This window comes from Saccostrea echinata, unplaced genomic scaffold (genome assembly GCF_033153115.1).
Source record: "Saccostrea echinata isolate AGI-Se365-2 ecotype Australia unplaced genomic scaffold, CSIRO_AGI_Sech_v1 ptg000014l, whole genome shotgun sequence".
Lineage (NCBI taxonomy): Eukaryota > Metazoa > Mollusca > Bivalvia > Ostreida > Ostreidae > Saccostrea > Saccostrea echinata.
This window is the reverse complement of record NW_026889763.1, coordinates 6,970,463-6,987,767: the sequence shown is the minus strand read 5'-3', so window position 1 is coordinate 6,987,767 and position 17,305 is coordinate 6,970,463. Positions and strand designations below refer to the sequence as shown.

The following is a 17,305-nucleotide window of genomic DNA, read 5'->3' as shown; positions in this document are numbered from 1 at the left end:
CGTCCCAATTTATCAAGAATATCCTTGACCCTGACATATATTTTCGTCCTCAGTTTCGCATTGCGCGAAATTTTAAAATTTAGAGACTTAACGTTAGACCAATACCATATCACAGGTACTTGGGTGCATACCTATTGATTTTAAATATTCAATAGGTAGGCCTATACATATTTATAAACCAAGACCCAAGTACCTGTGCACTATATCCTTTTTTTATTCATGCACATACTCAATATATTGACATTAACTTCAAGTGCCCGTACGCGTCGGAAAAGAGTAGTGTTGAATCCTATATATATTATCCTAGTATCGTGCAGGATACTAATTTCGTATATAGGGCAAAATATTTAACAAGTCAAATGCTGAATAAATTTTCTTACATCTTAAAGTTCACATCTTCACAAAAATAGTAGGGTAGACTGGGGTAATTTCGACCACTTTTGCTGATATATGGCTTTCAATCCCCAAAACACGATTGTTTTCAAATGTACTAGTTTAAAATAAGTTCAAAGTACAAAAGAATGATTTTTCCTCATATTTTTCTGCTTTACGAGTTAAAAATGCATAAAATATAATAAATTGGTCTAAAAATTAGTAAGCCTGTTGTATGGGTTAATTTCGACCAGCCTCGGGGTAATTTCGACCACAACAAACATAAACAAGAAAGATAACTCTTGCAATGTTTTGTTTGTATGTTGTTTAACGTCCCTCTCGAGAATTTTTCACTCATATGGAGACGCCACCACTTGCCGGTGGAGAGCTGCAAATTTTGTCCTATACTCGGCACTTACGGCCATTTAGCAGTGAGGGATCTTTTTCGTGCCAGCACCTACAGCGACACGGGACCTCGGTTTATACGGTCTCATCCGAAGGACCGGTCTCCACGTCCCACAGTGGGATTCGAACCCGCGACATAAGGATCAACTCCTTACTCCGCGACTCTAGAGCAGACGCTCTAACCACTGCGCCACGCGGGCGACCTCTTGCAATGTAAATAAGCTCAATCTGTCGCATTTTCTTTGAAATTTATGGTCGAAGAAACTATTTTTCCTCATTAAGAAAATACTACATTGGATAATGCTTGTTGATTCAGTAAAGAATTGGCTTGGGTTACATAAGTTTTTCAATGCTGCCAAAGACATCTATATGTAATTGTTATTCTTTATTCTCAATTCTGCATCTTTCACCAACTCTATATTTTCAATAGTTATTCAAATAAATCATATTTCTCAGACTCCACAATCTTTAATAATTAATATTATTAAACTGTCCAACCCGAAATGTATTTTATTCAATATCGTCTTTTAACAACAGGTTGGTTTAAAGTGTGCACGGCATAGGAATTGCGCTTCTTTTTTTTTAATACATTTTCAGTACTGTACAAATTAATTTGAAATGTGTAGTATTTCGTACAGTATTGTTTTAAAAATAAACAAAAAATGTGTTTTGTTAAAAGACTGAGATAAATCTCGAGGAATTCAACTGTCATTAAAGAAGAGATTTACGCAAGCAATGTCCTCTGATCGACCCCCCCCCCCCCCTTCGTCGGAACCCACAGGTTTTCTCTCCGTTACACTACATACAACCCAGTTGAATGTAGTATAACGGAGAGAAAACCCGTGGGTTCCGACGATCCCCCCCCAACCCCCCAACCCCCCAAATATAATAATAAACAAACAAATCAATTATTTCGTAACATCATAGGTTTTTGTTTTAAAAGTAAAGATTACAGCTCTTTTGGTGTGTTGTTCTGATAGTTTGCATACTATTTGGATTTGTTCATACTTGTACCTTGTGATATACGATCTGAATACTGATAGTTCCTGGTTTTCGAAAGCCTCGAAGTCTTGTCCGTCAAACGCATTCGTAATAATTAGAAAAAAAATACAAAAATTTGATTTTTTAAAAATATTTAATATTGCCTGCATCCTCTCTTCCCTTTTATTAATTTGACAGTTTTGGAATATTTTGGATTGCTCTCGTCATGTTTTTTTTCATAGCAGTTCTCTCGCATCTTGATCAGTGATGTACCCTCACGACCCAGACAATATAGCGCTCGATATATAGCTAGGCATGCATATATTAATTAATCCAATTTAAAAAAAAAAAAATGAAAGTTTTATGTAGATTATATTGTTCATATACAGTATATTAAATTTCATTTTGAGGATCTGACGCAATTGTTAAAGATAACCGACACATATTACAGGATCATGAGAATGAGTGGTCGAATTTACCCCGCGTCCCTAATTACAGTGGGGGTAATTTCGACCAAACTCAAACAGGAGTTTCTTGTCCTTTTTGAGGGAAATCCAAGATAATCTTGTAAAACTTTGCAACTTAAGATATCCCAAGAAAAAATAAAACAATTTCAATTAAATTCGTACTGTTAAATGTTGAACAAGGTTACACTTTAAAAAGAGATTATATGAGTTGCTCTCTTGCATTTCCTCGATCAACTCAAGCGCACTGATCAGACGGTCTTCGAACATCAAACTGGAGACATAAATAATAGTAAAAATGTTATTTAAATCTCTGATCAAACCATATTTGCGATGAATAATTATACTAGAAAACCAATTTGTGTAATAGTTTCCTTTTATTCCAAATATTAATGAAACTTGTTTCATCACTTCCGTAAATCATTGTGTGGTGTTGTATTTCTGTGGTCGAAATTAAACGGTGGTCGAAATTACCCCGACTTACCCTACTTTTTACATATTCAGTAGGAATACATATTTATAAATCAAAACCCAAGTATAACCAGTGGCCTATATATACATGCAACTCTCCACTTGGGTCTTTCCGAGTGTAGCCTGGTCCCCTGGCTCATCCTTGCGGAGTACACGAAGCAAAACAGGGACAAGGAACCAGGCTATTCCGAGTGTTCACTCGGCACACCTCGGCCTTTCGATGATTGATGAAGGCGACGGAATCAGCTGAGGTTTGCCGAATGTTTTTTCCGCTTGTTGGAAAGGCCCGAGAAGTTGCGATCATTGTAATATTGACTTGGCTAGCCTGTTTCCAAGGCTAGGACTTGGCTCACATCCACACCGACCGCTATTTGACCTAGCCTGGTTCCCTGTCTCTATAATGAGCTTTCGGGTCTTTCGGACAAGCGGAATTCCGAGCCTGACGGAAAGGCCCGAAAATATGCGATTGCGTTCGAATATCATTAAAAACTTAAAAAATTCCACTCGGCACACCTCGGCCGATTCGTACCTCATCTAGTTTGATGAAGGTGACGGAATCAGCCGAGGTTTGCCGAATGTAAAAAATTAAAGCGTGTTAGCAACCCTGATTTTTTTTAAGTTGAACGTTGCCAAAATTTGTTTTGAAAAGTTACAGCATTAAGGTTGCAGTTTTCCATTCATTGGTAACTTAACAAACTAGGTTTTTGTTGAATTATTGTCCAGGGTCAATGAAATCTAGGACAAGTCTTCCTACTTTGCATTGCATTGTAAAGTGAAAATGTTTTCTGACAGTTATAAATATTGAGTACACAGGTACTTGGGTCTTGGTTTATAAATATGTATGTACCTTATTGATATGTACTTTTTTTACATATCAATAAGGTACATACATATAGATAGTTTTCATATGACATATTTTCTCTCCGAGTTATTTCCCTTGGTCGCCATCTTGGTGGTCAACCTGGTAATTTTTCCTCTTTGTCTTACCAAATCTAAGAGGATTGTAGCAGAAATATTTGGGGAAAAATCTTTATAGAATAAAAATTATGAAATTAAGGAGGCTTTAACAAATATATATTTTTCTGAAAAACAATGCTTCCTACCTCACAATGGCCAGTATAAAAAGTTAAAGTTGGTTGAATAATGAAGGAATATGAGTATGTTGACCTCCAATATGGCGGCCAACGGGAAATAACTTGCTAACTTGGGCCTACTGAAAACTATCTATTTATAAACCAAGACCCAAGTACCTGTGATTGAGTATCGCAATTTAAAACAGTAACTTTAGTCTTGAATATTCCTACATGTGAACGATGTCCTAATTTCATTGAAGTGGCTCCAAAATGAATTCAGGTTTGAATACTTGCAGGTTTGAAGGCACTACATTTCAAACATGGCTTCCATGTCACTTGTGAAATATGTGGTGGTTATTTTCAATTTTCTTTTTCTGGTAAGTACTCTTTTTTTCCAAAAAATTTAATCAATATCACCCAATAATGCTCAATCAGAGAAAACTCTACTCAACTATATATGGCTGGCAATTTTGATAGTTTATATTTTTCAGCAAATAAGAGAAAATGTCCTATATATACATGTAATTATAGACTAGATGATAAGATCTATTCACAGGCACCTGAATTTTTATCAATCAGTAGCTCAATAAGCCAAACATCGAAAATACCGCAGAGTGAGATATTGGACCTGTCGAAGAGGTATTGGACTGCTTACGTCACACCGTGGGCGGGATCAGCTAAATCTTGCATGTATTTGCATTCGTTGGTATTCGACAGTAACAGGATCATCGTCGCAAATCACGGCCAAAATGTACGATCCTCTCCAATTCTGGTAGGAGAGAGCTATGTGCGGACTCCGGGCCGTGGCTTGAGACGATGTGACAGGTTTGACTCAATTTTATCGCAGTGCGGATAAAGGAAATTTACATCATGGAAGCCAGCACAAAATAATTTTATCGCAGTGCGGATAAAGGAAATTTACATCATGAAACCCAGCACAAAATACTTGTATGTTAATAAATAAATAAATAAATAAATAAATAAATAAATAAATGAATAAATAAATAAATAAATAAATAAAAGATATAACAAAACATTTATGTATTTTCATTCGTTGGTATTCGACAGTGACACAATTAGCTCAATTTTATCGCAGTGCGGATAAAGGAAATTTACATCTAGCTTGGAAGCCAGCACAAAATTCTTGTATGTCAAAAAATAAATAAAGAAATAGATAAAAGATATAACAAAACATTTATTGACTGTGTTCTGGGGTAAAATGCAATTTTCTGACCCCTCGAACCAAACTGTTTGACTTACGGCCTCAGGCAAACAGTTTGGTTTTTTGGTCCGACAAAATGCATGTCAGAAGGATGGGTGCGTTAAACGTAAAAATGAAAAAAAAAAACAGTTATAATTTTTTTTACCAGAAAGGAGGGGGGAGGGGCATAGGAGGTCCACTTTTCCTAGGAGTTGTCAGAAATCAATTTTAAATTAGATGTTGTATTTCCAAGGTCGTCAGAAGGATGGATGCGCTAGTTGCGTTAGGCACAATCACAACCTACCTCCTCCCTTTTTAATAAAAATCTAGGGAAAAAAATAGCTTTGAAACTACATAAATTAATTATTCATCTGTTTAAAGTAGGGATGGCAATCGACTACAGAATACAGAGTTACCCGCATCACGTTCCGACCGATTAACCGGTTAATCGTATCAAAATACACATTTTCTTGACATTTTTTTCACAAACCTCTATTCATATAAACGCAAGAAGACTAAAAAGACTTAAGAATGTCGAAGCATTCTGTTTACCTTTATCTCGAAACTACATGTACATATGTTTTATAAACAAGAAAATGTTAAGGAAACCCATGAAACTTGCCTGAGAAATCAGACATTGTTAATTTTCCAGAGCAGATATCACACAAGTCTATACTGCATTGTTACCATAATCAAAACTAAGACGGAACTTACACTTAATTTACAATGTTTGTCTTATAATATAATTTGATAAATAACTGCGAAAGATAGACATATACCAATTCACAATGTTCAACGGTGATTTATTTAATTAGGATATCATTGAAGAATTACAGGACAGTCAGGATAACAACGTGGTGTTTAAACAGCAATTGACACTAAACAATTCAATTCAATTCAATTGAAATTGAATTGACACTAAACACACTGACCAGTTACCCTGTGATCTCAATAATTACCACCCAATCAACTTAAATAGATAGATCTCTATACGAAAAAGCTAAATTATCAATGTGTATGCAGAGGTTTCATTTATAAACGTGAATTTTAAGAAAGTCCCTTTCAAATTTACATATATTTTATTTTTCCGACTAACCGATTACAGATTTTCTAACCGATTACCATCGTTCCGACCGAATAATCGGTTAACCGGTTACAAACTGCCATCCCTAGTTTAAAGTAATGCTACTAGAATTTGTCCACGTAATTTTCAGGGGGGGGGGGGATTTCCATAATATCCGGATCCCAGAACCCTTATGTTTATGTATATATAAATAAAAATCTGACTGAAGAGTGTAAGTACCCCCCCCCCAATCTTTTTTACCGAAAAGCTGATATGATTTGGGTCCCACCTCTAGATTGTTTTGTTTGTTTGAGGATCTGATTTTTGTCTTCCCTTACAGTTGTGTGGCATGGGAGTCGCTGCAATGGGTGCTTACACTATCGCCAATGGTGAGAAGGTTGGAGCCCTGATTGGAGAGAATTTAATGGAGAATGGAGCTTACCTGTTACTAGCAGCTGGGGGAGTCGTCATCTTGGTGTCTATGGCGGGGTGTTTTGGCGCGCTCGCCGAGAACAAATGCCTTCTGGTTTTAGTAAGATCAACGTTTGCATTATAATAACGAATATTGAAACACAATTGATCCTACATTCATTTGTAAAGAATATTTCATTTATTGAGTCTTTTAAATGAGCATATTATCCCAGAGAAAAAAGTCATCTCTATATTGTTGTTCTGTGAATATTATGTACCTGATATATAATACTACTGTAATTTTTTTTAGTATTTTACGGTCCTGTTGGTAACTTTCATAGTAGAGGCTGCAGCAGGCGTGATAGGGTTTCTCTTCTATGGACAGGTATCCGATTCATTTTTTTCGTGTCAGAATGACACTGAAAAAGGAACCATATCTTCGTTCATTCTGTTGTATGATAACTTTACATACGAATGTAACTTAATTATTAAATTATGTGTTTTGTAGCTCGAGCCATTTTTGACAAGTAAAGTCAAAGATGCACTAAGTAGTAAATATGGACGCAGCGAATACAACCTGATCACTTTAGCAGTGGATGAATTGCAAATGGAGGTATGGGCCTTGCAAAAGTTTGAGTATTGGGGTATTTTAATTCATATTTTCAAAAGCAGGGTTCTTACAAATGTTGTTTAAATGTTTCTCTGTATAAATTTAGAAGACTATAGTATTATCGCTGAAATCGTCTTTACTTTCATTGAAATCATCTACAGTTTCAGTGCTGCGGTTTCCATTCACCGAGTGACTGGAATAACGCCACTTACTTCAACTCTAGTGCTGCTGTACCCGTGTCCTGTTGTGTGGACAGGAACGTGAATGGTTGCAATTCGGTCATTAACAACAGCACCATCTACTCACAGGTATGAGTGATTTTTAAAATTAGTACAAATATCGTCACTGTGTATATGGAAATATAGATTTCACCAATTCCGATCACGCAGACGACAGTTTAATGACTTCAGTTAATAGGACTCACATCCTGATGTATTGGACATATTCGATAAATTAATTTTAAACCAACTCTGGTGAGAAATCAGAACTGTCTTCGTTATTTAGCATTGGAAAGCTTTTTCAGAAACAATAAATGATTGTTGTAGGGATGTTATACGAAGATGCTAACTTGGATCCAAGCAAACGTCGATTTGTTGGGAGGTGTTGGCATTAGTGTGGCTCTCTTCCAGGTGTGTAAAAAAAAAAAAAAAAAAAAAAAAAACAAGAACCCAAAGCGCACACACACGCACACAACTATATTATCACCGAATTTCAGGGTGTCGCTTCTTTACTTTATGAAGGTTACAAGAAGTTCAAAATTTAGCTTTTTTACTTTTTTATTTCATTTATAAAATTGATCATTTTTATTTTATTTTGCAAGTTACTTGGACTTGGTTTTACATTTTGTCTATGTGTTCGTGCTGGAAAAGACAAAAAAGGCGGAAGCGACTCTCCACGTTTCCGCGAACCTCCCCGCTCCCGGCGATAAGCAACATGGACTTTTTGTGCCACCAAAGTGTTCTCTGTGTAAATTTTAGTTTTTGGATTGAAAATAAATTATCTTAATTCTATGTTGAAAATATGTTGTGATGTTTTGTTTCCTATTTGTCAAAAAAGTACAAAACACAAGTAAAAGCAAACAAATAAAGGGGGGGGGGGTCAAAAATAACCAGTGCAAACATGATATCGAAAAATAGATTACTATTCACAAATTATCTGACGGGTGTTTCTAAGGTTTTAAATATTAATGAGTATCATTCCAGGTATATACTTGTAAAAAGATTACGTCTTTACAATTTCTTTGTTTGGATAGATATGTATAAATCGTTAGCAGCATTTAGATTTTATTATTGCAAATCTAAAAATGGTTCATTGGTTTTATGACCATACGTTATGTTTTTAAGCATGAACTTGTAAAGCATAAATACATTGTACATATATGTATGTCAAAGATTACAACTTTTGTGGCATTGTATGAAAAGAGGTTATTGATTATATTCTTGTGTACCTGAAAATTGTTACTACGGTAACGATTTTCTCGTATATATATAAGCCTACTACTTAGCAAATTTTGATCAATATTTTTACATGTAACAATGGATGGATGTTTAGATATCACGCCTATAAAGATCCCTCGCCCGTCTTACCTTTCATTCGTGGATTTAGCTATCATTGAAGCAAAAGAAAAGGTGGGTTAAATGATAGTTCTAATTTTTTTTTATTTATTTATTTTTTTTTTTTTTGTTTAAGAGAGATGGAACGTAAAAAAATTCACTTCATTATACAAATTGATGGTACTGTATTTAATTTGTGAAGAATTCAGATTAGTTTGCATTTAAACGGTAGTTTAGGCATTTGTAACGTCAACGTACAGGATGAAGTGTATTAAGATCTTTGAGTGTATGAAAATATGGAGAGTGAATGGGGAGCAGGGGGTACATGTAGGAGGACAGAGAAGGATATACCCGGTAGTCACCTCACGAAAATGTCCTTGTTGTATCTCTGTCAAATGACTGAGTATATATCTGTTAGAGTTACCATGAAATAAAAGTTAAATAGCAAAATAAATGGCGTTCACAACTTTTTAAAAAGGACCGATGGAAATTCTAGCACCATATGTGCTTTAGAAAAATAAAACCTTTCAACAAGATTTCGATAGTATAAACCACAAAATTTATATAATATAAATTATAAGTTTAACGGGGAGGTCAGGCGCGTATATAGGAATTTTTTCCGGGAGTGGAGTTGGGGTGTTCCACATAAACTCTACCAAAAAAAAAAGAAAGAAAGAAAAGAAGAGAACAACAAAGCAAAACAAAACAACTGCCCAAACCTGAAAACCTATTTCGTTGGGGACGGGGTGTTAGTGGTAATGTAGACACTTTTCTTGGTCAATCTTTTTCAAATGCATCGATCTTTCCATTTTAAGAGGGATACGTGTTTCCTTGGGGGAAGGGGGGTAAGGTTATTTTTTCGTTATTTTTACATAGAAACTTAATAACTATTGAATCCCGTCAGGATTCGGAACACCCCTCCCCCTCCACGCTTTCTAGATTCGCGCATTTAGGTACAATATTTTATTATTATTTTTAGGGACAGGTCCAGGATTTTCATGAGTTAGAAAAGGATTATACATATGAGACAGATTAAAAAATTGAACAAAGTTAGGGTTTCATCTATACCACCAACCCCAACCCCCAATAAATCCGCCGATGTAAGCGCTAGATTTTTCCCCTTTCCAAATAAGTCGTGGTATTTCAATACATACAGTGACAAAGAAAAAAAAAATAAATATTATAAGATCCAGTCGAAGGCTTACAAACAAGATTAAAGTTATCAATTTAAAAAAAGTAAATAAAAGAGGGTATATAATTATATGTGTTATCCATAAATATGTGTTACACTGGTTGAAAATTTGTTTTGCAGAGGTATTTATATTGGTCGGATGGTCCGGAATTAATTTCACATTTGCTTAGTATATACACATGTAGTAATTATTGTAAAAAAAAAAACAAACAAACAAACAAACAAAACCAAAAAAAAACCCTCGCAATTACCTTGTTCTCTCTCTTCTTCCTCCTGTCCTTCCTGAAATACTTTATTTCTTAAATAAAATCCGCAAGATAGCTAGTAGGTTATCATATCAAAATATGATTCCTTTAGTCCATTTATTTTCTTAAACTGAGTTCAAGTTTATATCAAAATTTTTCCAGAAATCGAGAAGCTTTGTGGTCTAAGAACTAATTAAGCGTTCCAAAACAATAAAGACTCGACCTAAGGAAAATATTTGATAAAAATTAAACTCAGTTTAAGAAAACAAAATAATTAATAAAGGGTTTTTTTGTACATAATAAACCCCCCACTATATATTAGTACATGTACATTTACATTCTTTATTGAGATGTTGGCTGGTTTTTATTACCAAGAGGATCAGAGATAACGAGCTGTCAACTTCTCAATACAGAATAGTACATCTACAGTTTTTCTTTTATGCCCTCAAATTTTTACTCAAATTTGCGATAGGCAACAATCAAAATTTGCCTATTTATACCAGCACCTTCTAAAGAAAGTTCGGGTATATTGTTTTTATCCTGATCTGTCCGTCCGTCTGTCACTCTTTCTTCTTCCTCAAACTCGCCTTTATTTTCAGCTGTACGTTATCTTTTGGAATATGATAGGTGGTGTCATTTAGATATGCAATAAAGTTTCAGAGTTTTCATTTTCATCCTTACGACCAAATGAGGGTCGAAAAATGACGTTTTTTCCTCAAAACCCAGGCTCCGGGGCCATAACGCTTAGACGAGCTCACTTATCTCAGTCTCACTTTTACAAAAGTTCTCAGAACTCCTCTTGCAATTTACGCAGTTAACAAATCATCGTTTTGAAGATGATAGGTGTACAATGTACGTGGTGTCCTGTAGATGTGCAATATAGTAAACGGGGGTCGAAAAACGACTTTTTTCCTTCAAAGACCTGATTTCCAGAACTCCTCTTACATTTTACACAAAAGACATCTCAATTTTTGTAAGATGATTGGGGGTATCCTGCAGATGGTGTCAATAAGGTTACGGAATTTTCATTTTCATCCTGGGGGTTAATTGGGAGTCAAAAAATGACCTTCCTAGAACTCCACATACATTTTACACAGTGTAGACATCTCATCTTTTGCAAGATGATTAGAGGTGTCCAGCAGATTTGCAATAAGGTTACAGAATTTTCATATTCACCCTCGGGGCCAATGGGAGTCAATAAATGACGTTTTCAAGTTCTTGGGCCGATTTTCTTTTCTTTCTTTTTTTTTTTTTTTTTTTAACAGAAAAAAAACCCAATTTTCTGAAACTCCCTCTTTTAAAATTAGAATTTATTTCATCACAATCTTTAATTTTAGACCGGTAATGAATTTATTTTTTGAAATAGTAACATAAGAGGCCTATACAAAAGAAATACATGTCATTTTTAGCATAGCTTAAAATAAGAGGGCGAAATCGTATACAGTAAATTAAAATGGTGATTCTGACATTTTTATGAAGACAGCAAATTGAGCATAAATAAAAGGGATAAACAAATTTCTAGCTTAGGGCTTGATGAGATGGTCATTTTCAGTGCTTATCAACCTTAAAACTTTAAAAACTTGAAACGTAAAAAAAAAAAATCTCTTCACCTACAGGTGCTTGGAGACGGGACCCCCCCCCCCTCCCGGTTCCGTACCCCAAGGGTTCTTCGACTTTTTAAAATATATAATAGTTTTCTTTGACACATTCACGAACTTGTTCTCTTTTAAATCAGAGAGTGTGAATTTTTATAAAAGACGGTTAGTTTTAAGTTAAATTCTGGATTTTTCAGTTGTAAACTTCGTGAATGTGTCAAAGAAAACAATTTTATATTGTAAAAAAAGTCGAAGAACCCTTGGGGTACGGAACGCGGGGAGGGGGTCCGTCCCCAAGCACCTGTGTCTTCACTGAGGTAAAATATACTGCAAAATTCATTTTGTAACGAGCATTGTTATCAGAATTGTTCATTTTTAGGAGGAAACACTGTTGGCCAGTGCAAAAAAGAAATATGGAGACATTTCTATGAATATTGTCATTATTTACAAGACAAAGCCTACACTTGGTGTTGCTATAGAAGGAGGACTTAACACTAGGCAACCAATTCCAAAAGTCATAAGTATTCAGGTACCAAGTTTATTTGGAAATTATATAATGAACATAAAGACATATTCAGACAATGTTTTAACTAATTAAGTGAAATGCATGTATTTTACAATAAACCCAATAGTTTATGTCATATTATTTTCTGAAGGTTAAGAGGTTGTGATTGCGTCCTTCAAATAAACGCAATTTCTTGACTTTTGAGATGAATTATGTCAGAATTGCATTTCCAAAACATTTCTGAATTTTGTAAAGCCATGTGAGACGTGGGAGGGGCATTAAAAGTAACTGCAAATTCTGGATTTTTTTTCTAGATGCAAAATCTAAAACATACTCTTTGCTTTTAGCACGGAGGATCAGCGTTTGAGTCGGGAGGTCTGAAATGTGGACACACGATTTTAGAAGTGAATGATCAGACTCTCTGTGGTGTGGACCACCGTGAGGCAGTGAGGATTATTGCTGACGCCTTCCAAGACCCCTCCACAAACTGTCTAAATCTTCTTGTAACCATGGGCTCAAAGAAAACATAGATCTCAAACTCCTATTTCCCGCTAAGAAGCTTATATATAAGGTTAAATTTCGTAGTGAACTTCATAAGTTTAGCATTTCAAAGGGATGGAGAATTTATTATTAATAAAAAATCAAAACTTATTCACACTGACATAAGTTTGAATATTTTGTATGTATTTTTCCAGCCGGGGGGGGGGCTGGAAAAATACAGCCCCCCCCCCCCCCAAAAAAAAAAACCAAACAAACAAACACAATACAAATCCTGTAATTTTTCAATTTTTAATAATTTAATATTCACATCAATATTTTACAATTATTTTATATGATGAGAGAAATAGGTTTTGTCTCCCCTTTTGGTGACTGTCATTTTGGTAACAAATAAATGGTTAAAAACAGTAAATGCCTCAACTTTCTGGTTCTTCCTTGGTGTAGCAAGACAAGTGTACATTTTAAATCCTGATCTGTAAAAATATCCTAACAGTATGTACATATAAATTGAAGATTGGTTTTGGGACAGAATCCATATCTGTATTGCAACGAAAGAAAGATTCCACAGTCACATATCACAGTAATAGGGTTAATTAACAGTTATCTCTTCATGAACTTTCTACAAATCGCCTGAAGTCTTCTAAGCTGATTTTTCCTTCAGGATCAGATGTGCACTGTGCGATAAGCTAAGAAAGAGAATAAAAATTTCAGTAAGTTGATATAATCACAGTTAGAAATTAAAAAAAATATATATATATTCTTAAGCATTTTTGGCAAAAATTGATTACTTACAGCTCCTATGACATCATCATCAACTGGTAATTGTAAACTACGACATAGATTTCTCATATTGTCTGCATCAATGTACCCGCTACGGTCCTTGTTGTATCTGAGGAACATTTCATCAACACGCGTTTTGTCTGTGATGGCAATTTTCTTCAGTTGAGCTCGAACTTGTTTTACTAAGATATCCAGATCTCCTGCGCTGTAAAACACAAAAATATTTCAAATTATATTTTAAATCTCAACATTTCAAATATTTGTTAATGGAGTCAACTTTATCAGGATGCATATTCAATAATGCATTTTGAACATACCTTCTCCTAACTTTCATGGGCCCTCCTTTGATCATTTCTTTTTGAGCTCTGGACTGACCCAGGTAATCCCTTAGGGTTTGGATGGTGCTCTCTGCCAAAAAAACATATAAATCATATAAATTACAGAATGTAAAATAAAAATTTCAATTATTAATTAAATTATAGCAATAGTTGTTACAGCATGGAAAAAGTATCTATGAAGTGTGTGTTCTTTGAATTTTCAATATATTAAATAGTTCAGCATTGTTACCTGGGAACTGAGATTTGTGGTCCTCCATGTATTTCAGCACATATTCATCAGCGCCTGTGATAACAAAGCGATGTTTGAAAACATCAATTACAGCACCAATGTAGAAGTCCTGAGGACCATAGAAAGTGGGCTGATCGGGGGCAGAGTTGGGCTTAGCCACTCTGGTTCTCTCCAGGAATTTTCCTCCGATGATTCCTGAGTTCCTGACGGGAGGCTCATAAATTGTCATCATGTCATCAGCCAATCTGTAGGAAATGATGAACCTTCTTCCATTATCCTCTGGTCTGACAGAATCCTAAAAACATTCGTGTATTGTTAGTCATTCACTGTCATTTTGTAGCGGTTGGAAATGTCCACATTTAAAAACATGCAAGAGGGAGTCAATCTTATTTTAGTAAAGAGCATGATGAGAAAGGTCAAAACAGTGGTACAGTAAAACCCGTTTAGTACGATCATGGATATAGCGAATTCACGGATATAGCGAAGTTTTCTTGGATCCCCAGGTATATAAGTTTTATGAATTCCTTATACTGATATAACGAATTGCGGATATAACGAAGTACTTTCACAGGTCCCAATGACTTCGTTATAACCGAGTTTTATTGTATACATACCATGACAGCTTCAAATCTAAGAACTTTGTGGTCATTCTCTAACATCTTGATGAAGTCCTTCTTGGGAGGCTGTGGTATCAGTGACAAACAGGATTGTAGGGAGTCTTCCAGGGAGCCAAAGTGATTGTAGGGAGGAATTTCCTGTACAGAATTAAAAGATTATCCATTTAAAACTTTAAATTATATATGAAGATTGACAATGATGTAAGAAACTCTCAAAAATAAAATTATTTATGCTGTCATGTGTTTTAGAAAATTTTCAAATTAAAGAATTGTCCCTTCTAAAAACTATATATGGAGTGAAGTTAAAACCATGCAACAAATTTTAACTATTTTAAATACCATTTTTTTCTCTAGAGAGAGAATTTTGATATATAAACTTACCATTTTGGGCAAATCCTTTAATTTCTCTTTGACATCTAGGGAATTGAATTCTGTCTGTCCAAAGTGATGGTAGTAGAAGGCTTTTGTAAAGTTATCACAATCATAAATGAGGAATTTTCGCCCATAGATAGGAACAGTTGCTCCTATTTTAAAGTCTTTAGGTGTGTAATATTCTTTGATTTCATTATCTGATAACTCCATCACTACTGCGGGGAAGGAGGATTCTACTTCATATCTATTTTTGGGAACCTTGTGTCTCCCAATAAGGACTGGGAATGGATCTCTTCCGTCATTGGCTGTGTGGACTTCCCGGACTTCCAGAGTGTCATCCACCAAATAATACTGAAAATATAACATGTATAAGGATCAGAAATATAGAAATTCTCACCCCTAATGTCATCACCAAAAACCATACTGACATTGACACCATACATGTGTCGGCAATATTTCATCCCTTGGGGGCTAACATAATCAATGTTGCTCTCAACCCCAGTCAATATTTGTATCATGTTGCTGTATTGTGGTACAATCTAAATGAAAAAAAAATTGACTAATGTACATGTGAAACTTACATGAATGACATATGGACGCATTTCACCAAACATGTTATCTCTATCATCCCAAACACAATAGAATCGGAGCACTTTTCGGTCCATTTCCAAGAACTGCTTTGTCTTATCAAAAGCAGATGGAGTTTGGTATGTTCGAAGAGCAGCTGCATCCTTTCTCTTCTCAATGTAGGGGTCTGATGGCATATCCTCAGAGGGGTTCACAACCAATCCTTCACTCTCAAGGAAATCCTGTGAATTAAAGTTTAGCAGTAAATATTTAATTATTGATAGGTTTTATGCATATACATGTATTGTAAAACAATTACCGTGGTATGTATTGTTACATTTATCATTATGCCTTCATAAAGGTAACATTAATTAAATGACCATGAAATAACAAAATTTGTTTGTTAAAACACATTAGGAATTTAAAAAAAGGTATGTATACCTGTGTGAATTTGTCACAATTTACAATGTGGAAAACCTTTCCATAGAAGGTGGCATTGGTGCCATTGTTAAGATCTTTCCAGTGCCAGTTGTCTCCCTGGTCATTCTTTGGAAGTCTCTGTCTCTTGATGAGTTTTCCTGAATAAGAACATCAAATAATCATTAAGTTCCCATTGTAATATTTCCAATACTGCATAAATTTTGAGAACAGCTTTAGCATTCATATAACTCCTCATTTTCATGAAGCTAAGCAAGAATTAATTAAACAGTCTACCTTGTGGCATCCCACTGTTTTCAACATGAGGCTCCACAACAGAGATGCTGTCATCTTCCAGATAATAATAAATATCTACTGGTCTCACTCTGTAATATTCTGCTGGTGATTCATGTACAGTTTGCTTAAAGTAAGCATTAAACCTCAGAACCTGTGGTGAAAATACAAAAAAAAAATGTTTATTATGTATTATGTACATGCAAAAATTAATCCAAATAATAATCAGCCAGTTTCAGAAAAAAAAAATCTTATATCATATTGATACACATGTATTAGATCCATTACCTTTTTGTCCCAAGCTTTATGTGCTGGCACAAAATCCTCAGGTGGAGCTTGTTTGGCCTGTCCATAGGTAAGAGTTGGATTGAAGTTGGCTAATTCATCAAGTTCTTGATCATTCAGTTGGTTGTACATGATGGGTTGACCACCAATACCTGAGGTTGGCAGTGTGGGGATGGAATAGCCATTTTTATAGTTCAAAGAATGGCTCCTATGAAACTTATTTTGCTGCAAGTATATCAAAGTATTTTTTTTAAATCTTTTTAATAGATGAATAAATGTTAAGAATTTGTATTAAAGAAAAATGTAATTAGTATATGAAAGCAATTGTTGCATATGTGTACGTCTGTTATAGACTCCAATAAAAAAAAATACAGCGAATTCGAATACGATGAATATACTGTGCTAAGACTGGAATGCAGAAGAAAAGATTATAATATGTACTTCATTTCCTAAAAGTCTGCTCACTAGGATATGTCGGATGTATATACATGTAATTAATATATGCTGTACTTCAATGATTTTTAACCTGGCTAATGTATCTTTGCATTAAAAATTATTATATATTATTTTACAAATAAAATCACTCATTTGTAAAGTTACTTACAGTTGGATCTCTGAAGGAATTCCCTGGAAGAAACGGCAGGCCCTCCATTGTGTGTTTCTATCCCTTCAGTTTATCTGTCGTGTGTATCCCAACAACACAGTCACCCATACAATAGTTACAGCGTGGTTGCTAACCAAACAGAACCAACGCGTGAAATCCCGAG

The 17,305-nt window shown here is 34.9% G+C and overlaps 3 protein-coding genes across 3 annotated transcripts; 2 read left to right on the top strand and 1 right to left on the bottom strand.

Moving 5' to 3' along the window:
- Nucleotides 1–3,290: 3,290 nt before the first annotated feature.
- On the top strand, nucleotides 3,291–8,070 carry LOC133187171 (CD151 antigen-like). The gene is made up of 8 exons (XM_061322534.1): nucleotides 3,291–3,376; nucleotides 4,063–4,143; nucleotides 6,371–6,562; nucleotides 6,752–6,826; nucleotides 6,950–7,054; nucleotides 7,213–7,359; nucleotides 7,597–7,680; nucleotides 7,872–8,070. The coding sequence occupies exons 2-8, from the start codon at nucleotides 4,087–4,089 to the stop codon at nucleotides 7,977–7,979; spliced, it is 768 nt and encodes a 255-aa protein (XP_061178518.1). The 5' UTR covers nucleotides 3,291–3,376; nucleotides 4,063–4,086; the 3' UTR covers nucleotides 7,980–8,070.
- A 516-nt stretch (nucleotides 8,071–8,586) lies between these two features.
- Nucleotides 8,587–12,671, top strand: LOC133187044 (whirlin-like). The gene is made up of 3 exons (XM_061322415.1): nucleotides 8,587–8,679; nucleotides 12,016–12,165; nucleotides 12,489–12,671. The coding sequence occupies exons 1-3, from the start codon at nucleotides 8,587–8,589 to the stop codon at nucleotides 12,669–12,671; spliced, it is 426 nt and encodes a 141-aa protein (XP_061178399.1).
- A 245-nt stretch (nucleotides 12,672–12,916) lies between these two features.
- LOC133186689 (EF-hand domain-containing protein 1-like) lies at nucleotides 12,917–17,304 on the bottom strand. The gene is made up of 11 exons (XM_061321942.1): nucleotides 17,143–17,304; nucleotides 16,542–16,763; nucleotides 16,257–16,407; nucleotides 15,984–16,120; nucleotides 15,557–15,784; nucleotides 14,985–15,326; nucleotides 14,601–14,741; nucleotides 13,987–14,281; nucleotides 13,737–13,827; nucleotides 13,432–13,624; nucleotides 12,917–13,325 (listed from the first exon to the last, which is right to left on the bottom strand). The coding sequence occupies exons 1-11, from the start codon at nucleotides 17,188–17,190 to the stop codon at nucleotides 13,248–13,250; spliced, it is 1,926 nt and encodes a 641-aa protein (XP_061177926.1). The 5' UTR covers nucleotides 17,191–17,304; the 3' UTR covers nucleotides 12,917–13,247.
- Between the last annotated feature and the right edge of the window lies 1 nt (nucleotide 17,305).